Here is a 9,586-nt window from a genome sequence, read left to right on the forward strand (position 1 = left end):
AATTTGTGGGAATTTATACCGAATTGAATTGAAAGTTCATAATTTTACTTTTTAGTTTGGTTTAATTATTTTCGATTCATTTTGGCATATGCCCTTCAGGGACTGCATGTGTCCATTAGAATACACTACAGTTCAGAGAAAATATTCCAAGTTTCAGCATAAAACAAATAATTTTCCAAATCCTTTTCTACTTCATTATAAACACAATAGACAAAATGCACAAACTTGTCGACTTCTACTAACATTATCAGCCCTTTTATTACAAATTTTATAATAAGATTACAATTTCGGATTAACAAAAAATTATTGATAACCGTACAATTGTACAAATCTTGCTTATTGTCTTAACCAAATTATCAAAAATTCCCAAATTTCTCTAATAACATTTGATGCTTCATATCAATTTGATTGCATTCCATCTCCATTCATATTCAACCTGAGGCAAAAACCACAAAAGATTTAAGTTTAGCTTGGCATAATTCTAAGGATAAATTTATTGTGAATGTGAGCAAAAAATGACATTATTTATTTACCTATCGTCACTGGTAACTTGTTTTTGATAGAAGAGAGTTGAGTAACAACATCACCAATATTCAAGCGTTCTTGTGGCGATTCAGAAGAACATAAGATTCCAATATCGAGTACTGAAATCAAGCACTCAATAAGTCTATTTTTTCTCATGATGTTCCTGGAATAATGAAAATGACTCAATGGTTCTTCCTCCATTTGAAGAAAAGTGGGATCTGCAATGTCTGTCACTTGCTCAGGCAAAGAACTTTTGACAAATTCATGGAGGCTTAGTCCCTCTTTAAACGTGTCATCGGTTGGTCTCTTTCCGGTGAACATCTCCAATAAAAGTATACCAAAACTAAATATGTCACCCGATGCTGAAGCAACATTTCCCATGCCATACTCTATAATAATACATCACCAATTGATTAATGCATTTGTTTCATAAAGCATAAAATCTAATTCTTGCACTAAATTATCAAACGAAAACTAGAATCATAGGTGTGAAAAGTTTGAGTGGTACTAACTTTTTCTGTCTATTTTATTAGGTACCAACACTTTCATTGGTATCAAGTAGTATCAAATTAATGTTTTTGACAAAATAATACCTTGCATTTTCTAATCTAATAAGCTCACCGAATAAAATATATTTTTAAAAATATACCATCACATGACCATCTGGCCTGATGCCTTAAATTGCAAAGGAATTTTAGAATATAGTGTCACAAATTACCAATAGATTAGTTTTGATTAGAAAAATTAAGTACTTTGACTTGAAAGAAAAACTATATTTTGATACTATTTTTATATGGATTGAAATTTTACTACCAAATTTAAAAATCAGACAAAATTATGGTACCATTCACTCTTTTAACACGATAATTGAATTTAATAAAGACAAAGATAACGGTTTTCAAAATTTTAAGAGAGTAATTACCTGGGGGGCAGTAACCAATAGTTCCTACATCTGCAAGAGAGGTGGACTGATTTGGAGTAGGATGAATAATCTCCTCATGAAAGAACTTGACTAACCCAAAATCACCCACATGTGCAGTCATTTCTTTATCAAGAAGAACATTACTTGGTTTTATATCACAATGAACAATCGGCAATATCCCTGCATGACAATGGAGATACTCCAAAGCGGAACTTACATCAATCGCAATATTCAACCTTTGAACAATGGTTAAATTCCTCGGATGATGTGTTGGATGCAGCCAATCGTCTAAGCTCCCGTTATCCATGAACTCATAAACCAAAGCTTTGAAATCGTTGCCGGCATAATCAACACTAGAACAAGCAGTGATTACTTTGACAAGATTTCTATGTCTGACATTTTTTAACACTTCACATTCAGCTAAGAAACTTTTAGAAGCTCCTCGACGCATAAGATTAAGCACTTTCACTGCAATTACAAGTCCGTCTTGCTCAAGAATTCCTTTATATACAGACCCAAATCCACCCGAACCAATTAAATTATCCAAAGAAAATTCATTCGTCGCTTTAAGGAGATTTTGATAAGACAGTCTCAATAAATTAACATTCTCAGAATCGCTTGAGGATGAATCTTTTCTCCTCTTTCTTGGAAACCACAGAAATAAGCAACCAAGTATTGATGCTAATATTCCTGTAAACGCTGAAACTGTAATTATTACAGTTCGTCGTCGTTTTCTTTTCGGTTTCTGATCAGATTTGCATGAAGGAAGGCGAAATTCACTTATGCCACCACATAATCTCTTGTTTCCGACTATTGATGTTGCACTTGCATTATTAAAAATTCCTTCTATTGGCACCATACCTTCAAAATCATTATGCGAAATATCCAATGCTAATAAACTAAAGTTCACTAAGAAACTTGGAATCTGTCCCGAAACATTGTTGTAGGAAAGATTCAAGAACTGAAGGCCTCTCAATGCGCTTAAAGAAGAAGGAATCGACCCTTGGAAGAAGTTGTGACTGATTGATAATGCCTCTAGACTCACGCAACCACCAAGATCACTAGGAACATGTCCTGATAGCATGTTGTTATCAAGATATAATATTCCCAGTTGTTTCAAGTTTCCTACTTGGTTAGGAAGGGAACCATGCAAACGATTGGTAGATAAATCAATTCCCATTGATAATGAAGAAATTTCAAATATTTGTGGAGGTATGAGACCAGTAAGATTGTTTCTGAAAAGGCTTAATGCTAGTAACTGTTTGCAATTCCCTAAATTTGGAGGGATATTACCATGAAGTTGATTGTCATATAAGTAAATTTGAATCAAATTTGTCAAATTTCCTAAAGACGATGGAATATTTCCAGTTAAATCATTACTAGACAAAGAAAGTATTGCTAAATTCTTGAGTTTTCCAATGCCAGAAGGGATGGTACCTGAGAGATTGTTGTTTGATGCAACGAATATATTCAAGCTTATAAGGGAGTCTATACCAGTTGGGATATTTCCATGTATTTGATTGTTGTTGATGTAGATACTCTCGAGTTCTCGAGAAAAGTTAGTAATTTGTTTAGGCAGCATCCCTCCAAAATTGTTAACTCCCAAATCTAGTTTTCTTAAACGAGTGGCATTAGTTAGGCCATGTAGAAACTTCAAGTCATCATCTTTTCCATTTCCAAAATGGTTGCCAAAAAGAAAAAGCTCTAAAAGTTTATTCAACTTTCCAAAAGAAGGTACAACTCCAGTAAGCTTATTATCACCTACTTCAAATATTTCCATATTTGATGCATTAGAAATTGAAGATGGAATGGATCCACTGAATTGATTTTCATCAATTGAAAAGAATTGGAGATAAGGAAATGACACACCTAAACTCACCGGAAGAGTTCCCTGTAAAGAATTGCCACCCACGTCTATAACTTGAATCAAAGAGAGATTAAAGATTGAAGAATGGAGGGTGCCTGACAATTGATTAAAACCAAGTGCTAATACTCGCAAATTCTTTAGTTGACCTATGAATTCAGGTATAACTCCATGCAAATTGTTTCGGGTCAGGTAGAGAAACTCAAGAGATGTTAGATTTGCAATAGACGGAGGGATAGTTCCTGTTATGTTGTTTTTGCCCAGATACAATTCTTTCAGCCTCGTCAACAAGGTAAGCTCTATAGGAATTTCACCTATCAACTGGTTGCCATATAAATCCAAGATATTAAGATTAGAACAAGAAGATAAGTTTGAAGGAATTTTTCCGCCAAGTGAGTTATTCAAAAGATACAATACTTGCAGTCTGCGCAAATGGCCAATTTGAGGAGGAATCTCATACCTGAAGCTGTTATTGTAGAGATGCAGTTCTCTTAGAAAACTTAAATTGCCAATATGTGGTGATATCGAACCCGAAAGTTGAAGGCTGTATAGATACAACACTGTAACTCTCTGGTGATGTCTGCTCCCGCATACGACACCGTACCATTCACAGAAATGATGTGAGCTATTCCATGAAGTCATGACACCAAGAGGGTCATCAGTAATTTTAGCCTTGAATTCGAGCAAAGCTAGTCCATCTGTCCCATTGGTGGCAGCATGAATTAAGGTAAATATTAGAAAGAGATGAATAATAGTAATAACAATAAGGCTCCTGCGAAAAATTCCCATTTTTTATAGTTAATCTGAGGCAATGGGACAAGTTATTTCAGAGGTTGTTCATCAACGAGTAAGCAGTATTTATAGAGTAATAATATATTAGTACAGTGTAATTATAACAGTTTTATACTGGAATGTAGACATTATGAAAGCCTTGTTTTGGTCGCATTGGTAGACTTCATTCACCAGTACTCTCACCACTTTGCAGAAATAAAGATCATTTAGAAACTTGAATTTCTTATTACTTTCCAACTAAGTCCTTTTTAACCTTTACCATTTAATATTTTTTGTTTAATTTGGTCCTTCTCGGAACCATCTCTTTCAAATTTCAATCGCCACGTAAGAAAAATCAGTTTACCTCTCAAATTACGTCATATATCAAAGTATTTTATTACAATAAACTCGTAATGTACTATTAACGGAGTACTATTTAAACAAATATTTGTTTCTTTTTCACGTTTTAAATATGATTGATAAATGGCCAAATGTCGTAAAAAGGCCAAACCTTTCACAAAAGTCCTGACATTTTAATTTTGTCGATTTTGGCCAAAAACATATTATTTGGTTTCACAAAAGTCCTGACCTTTCAATTTTGTCGATTTTGGCCAAAAATGGATTACTTCGTTTCACAAAAGTCTTGACCTTTCAATATATGTACATGCCACGTAGGCGCCACATAGGCAAATTGAAATCAAATTGAGAGTTGGCCACAATTGAAACCAAATAATCTGTTTTTGGTCAAAATCGACAAAATTGAAATGTCATGATTTTTGTGAAACGTTTGGCTTTTTTTATGATATTTGGCCTTGATAAATATTGGCATGATAGGCCTACTAAGTCCTTTTAAACTTCTACAATTACAAATAGGACAAAATCCATGCATTTCGGTTTCTGTACTTTAGTGGGTTTTTAGTTTTAGACGCTCTATTGTTTTTTTTGGTTTCTTTACTTTGCTTATTTTGTTTTATTTTCCTTTTCATGTTTTAAAATATGATTAACCTCTTTGAATATTTAGTCATGATATTTTCATACTCCTCTCACTACACGTGTTTTTTGAACAACATCTCACACCACATAGGCGTCACATAGGCAAATTGAAATCAAATTGAGAGTTGGCCACAATTGAAACCAAATAATTTGTTTTTGGCCAAAATCGACAAAATTGAAAGTTTAGGACTTTTGTGAAACTTTTATGAAAGGTTTGGCCTTTTTACGACATTTGGCCTTTAAAATATGATTAACCTCTTTGAATATTTATTCATGACATTTTCATACTCCTCTCACTACACGTGTTTTTTGAACAACATCTCACAACACATGTTTTCCAAACAACATCTACACAAAAATAAAGAGCAATTTAGCATCAATTGCGGAAGACTTGTTTTTATTGGTATACATAAAAAGATATCAATTGTAAACGACAGAAATAATGGAAGCAAAATTCACATGCTGGACTTTTAAAATGGTAGGAAACACATTGTAATGAGATACTGAAGTTTTACATTATACTCCTCCTAACACACTTTCAGTTTCGATAAAAGTTGCACTTCAATCTTTAGGTTTTATTGTTTAAACAATTTAATTATTTTTAAAAAAATTAATTAATTATTTAAATGATGAAATCTTATTAATTTAATACTAAACTTGTTGGAATATGCTTAGAATTCTAATTCTAATTTGTATTAATATTCTAATTAGTGAAGTATTTGGTAGAAGGATAATTTTATTATTATTAACTAATTAGGAAGTATAAATCTAATTTGGATAAGTACTCCTAATACCATATAGATTAATTATTCTCTATATATAGCCTACCTTATTCACATTTTAGAGTACACCAAAAACCGAATACACAATGTAGATATAAATGTGAATAAAGGGAAAAAAAAGGGGGGCGGGGGTGTGAGGAATAAAAATTAATTCTAACCCTTTCGGGTTACTTTTTATAGAGAGCTAAACACTTTGTGGATTTTTCTTATAAGAACACATTTACTAGAGATGTTCTCTATTTGGTGATTTTCCACCAATTTTGTACTCCTTTTGATCAGTGGATGGCTCGATTCTCTCGCCTGTGGATGTACGCTTTAATGCAGAACCACGTAAATATCTTGTGTTATTTATTATTATGCTATATTATTGTTTGTATTAAATCCATAATTAAATACCTACCAGATAGTTTCAATTCCGCTGCGGATACCAATCCGGTCACGAACCGGTCAAGACAATTGGTACTAAAAATTCAACAATTAGTATCAATGTTACAACAATTGGTATTAGAGTCAATTTATTTTTCAGATTTAATATGAATTATGATTATTATGGCAAAAATATTATTTGGTGGATTTCACAATTCGAAAGTGAAATTACTTGATACAAAGAAGATGTTTTGGAGATAGAGAAACCACCAATTTTGAAGTGCCGAAAGTCGTTGATTCAGATTGAAGACAGACTTGGGTATTAAAATTTTTTAGAAGATATTTATGATGGAGATGCATATGTCATTTTAAACCAATGTTGTTACAACCGAATTGGACAGGCCGGTCGGACAGGATTAACTGGGAACCGGCCACTTATTCGGTCCGGTTTAACATGAAAGTCAAATATTTTGAAAATCAGTCAAAATCCGGATTGAACCAGTAAAATCCGGTTTTTAGTCAATCGGATAAATCTGGTTTTTAAAAATAAGAGTCAAAAAGGCATTTTTTTTGTCCAGAAAATATTAGTGTGGTCCCTCTATATATGTGTCAAACTCCCATGTGTTCACATTTTCTCTCACTTACACATTACACTATTTTTGTTTCTCTCTCAAGTACAATTACTTTTTGTCTTTTTTATACACAACATTTATTTTCTCTCTCATATAAACAACACTAACTTTAATTATTTAATATATTTTTTAAATATTAATTATTTTATTATTTTCACATAATAAATTTAATAAAATAACTTTTTTCAACTATATTACCATATTTTTTATTTATTAAATTTAACCACTTAATACAATTATTATTTATTAATATTCAAAAATAATTTCTTTTTTAGCATATAATATATTTTATATACGCTTAAATATTGATCAATTATAGTTATATTTTACATATTTAATAACTAATTTTAGGTAAATATGTCTTTAAATTTTTATTTATAAACTTTAATTGTATAGTTTAAATTTGATGATTATTATTTATTAAAATAAAAAATCATTATTTTCTCTCATACGTAGTAATTATATTATATACTCTTAAATATTAATTATTTATAAGTGTATTTTATATATTAAAATTTTAAAAAATAATTTTATTTAAAATTTTAAAGCATATTTTTGTTATTATATTTTATATATTTGATTTAAATAATTTATATTTATTAAATTAAAAAAATTTGATCGAACCCGGTTGAACCGGTTGAACCATGAACCTGCGATGAAGCCGGTTCGATCTCCGGTCTGGTTCTGAAAACATTGCTTTAAACTATAAAGAAGAAAGGTATGAATAAACACACTATTTGAGAATTTTATAGAGTCTTTGTAAAATGAATGATTGGAGTAATCTCTTTATACTCTCATAAAATTTTATTGGTGATTTGAATTTAAAAATTTCTTTTAAGAGTTTGTTGAATGAAGAATTTATTTAGGCATATTTAGATTTTGATAAAATCATGACATTGTGTTTTTTCCTCTCACATGTAAGCACCTCTCTCTTTTTAAAAGCCAGAAAAACCCCCAAACTGACAAAATAAATTTATTTGTTATATAACAAAAATTCCTTTTTTTATTAGTAATACCATGAGATATCTGAAACGGATATCAACAATAAAATAACGTTTTAAAAAATTCAAAAACTAGATATAGGATATAGCAAATTTAGTGATTATGTTTTTCTTTTAAAATCTAACAACTCAAAATCTTAAAATTATATAAATTAATTAATAGAATAACAATTATTAGATAATTAGAAAAAATAAGTGAAATTTGACACGAAAATGTTTTAAAATTTGCAATTTAGGAATAGGTTGTGATTTGACTCTCATTTAAAAGAAAATTTCTACTTAGCTGCACAAAATTATAATTTGACTCCTAAGTTTTCTAAAAAGGACCAAAATCATCTTATAAAACTATAAATTCATTACAAAACTTTGAAAACATTCAATAAAGTCCAATTTTAAATTATTTTTAAAAAATCATTTATTTTGAATCGGACGATTTCCTCGAGCTTCCATTATTGTACATCATCACATTCTTAAAATCTGCATCCAATTGCAGTGCTTACAAAAGATTTTAAAAGATATTTTCAAAAAAGAAAAAGGATAGATAAAGACAAAAAATGCACTAATAAAAAACATAATTTTTAAATATAAAAATTAATCGTACAAAAATATTAATTTTAAAAAGTAAAATACGGCAAATTTACTTAAACCCGTTTGATTTTTTTTTTTCAATAGCACCTTGACGTAGGAAAAAAACAATTGTATCTTTATTTGGATTTTCGTCTTTCGGATCTATTTCAAATTAAAAAAATTGACGGTTTAATTAATTTATTGATGAAAATATTAAAAATAACTAAATGGAAGAGTTTTGTCATGTATCTTTTTATTTGAAAAAAATACAAACAAATCCTTCAACTTAAAAAATGTTTACATAAATTTTAATAATTAAAAAAATGTTTATTTATATTTATTTAAATGATAAGTAATTCTACTCTATTTGATGAATTTTTCTTCTTTCTTTTGTGTGATTATTTTTAAAATATCTGATTTTCAAATTTATTTACATATTTTTCACCTATTTTTTATAATTTCCATCGGTTCCCATTTTACAAACATATTTATAAAAATATCTTACTGTATATAAAACGCTTACATTCATTTTAGGTCATTTGTACACACATAGCCGAACTTTCCTCTGTCTCTCTCTACTTTTTTTCCTCTTAAAATTCTCTTTTTCTTTCTTCTTCTCTTATGTTCGTCTACTTCTCTCAACTTTCTCTTTCGTTTGTCTACTTCTGTCGCACATCGTTTTCTTCCATCTTGTCGCCGCACGTCTTTCGGTGCATTTCGTCGTGTCTCTCGATATCGTGTTTTTCGATGAATTTTTCATCACCGCAATTCTTCCATTGATTTTCTCATCACCGCGTTCTTATAGATTCCTCAATATCGTTTTAGATTTTTTAGGTTTTTTGTCATAATTTAGATTTTTTTAATTATTTTGTCTTTCTGTTGTTCATATATTTGTTTGTTTATTTTGATGCTACTCATTTTGTAAACTACGAATTGATTTATGGTGTATTTGTAGTGTTCTTATGGTGTATTTACTCTATAGTGTTTTTCTGGTGTATATATAGTGTATTTGTGGTGTATCTATATTTTTCTGGTGTTTTTCTAGTGTATTTATGGTGTATTTGCAGGATTAATAAAATGGTGCACTTGCAATATTTTTATGGTATACAGTATAAAAACATTAAAAAAATACTATAGATACACTATATATACACCATAGATAT

At 30.0% G+C, this 9,586-nt stretch overlaps 1 protein-coding gene across 2 annotated transcripts; it reads right to left on the reverse strand.

Moving 5' to 3' along the window:
- Positions 1 to 233: 233 nt before the first annotated feature.
- On the reverse strand, positions 234 to 4,148 carry LOC130015733 (probable LRR receptor-like serine/threonine-protein kinase At3g47570). Of its 2 annotated transcripts, XM_056106443.1 has the most exons (4): positions 3,317 to 4,148; positions 1,448 to 3,208; positions 534 to 914; positions 234 to 436 (listed from the first exon to the last, which is right to left on the reverse strand). In XM_056106443.1, the coding sequence occupies exons 1-4, from the start codon at positions 4,098 to 4,100 to the stop codon at positions 432 to 434; spliced, it is 2,931 nt and encodes a 976-aa protein (XP_055962418.1). In that variant the 5' UTR covers positions 4,101 to 4,148; the 3' UTR covers positions 234 to 431. The 2 variants fall into 2 exon arrangements, with proteins under 2 accessions (XP_055962418.1, XP_055962417.1); XM_056106442.1 differs by having other exon boundaries at positions 1,448 to 4,148.
- Positions 4,149 to 9,586: the final 5,438 nt, after the last annotated feature.

Source organism: Mercurialis annua, linkage group LG6 (assembly GCF_937616625.2).
Source record: "Mercurialis annua linkage group LG6, ddMerAnnu1.2, whole genome shotgun sequence".
Classification (NCBI taxonomy): Eukaryota; Viridiplantae; Streptophyta; class Magnoliopsida; order Malpighiales; family Euphorbiaceae; genus Mercurialis; species Mercurialis annua.

Bases quoted from the DNA above. Each gene is read 5' to 3' on its own strand.
- LOC130015733 (XM_056106442.1), bottom strand. From the start codon at position 4,100: ATGGGAATTTTTCGCAGGAGCCTTATTGTTATTACTATTATTCATCTC. The intron at 915-1,447 runs GTAATTACTCTC...GTATTATTATAG, and splicing joins TATTGGTTACTGCCCCCCAG to AGTATGGCATGGGAAATGTT.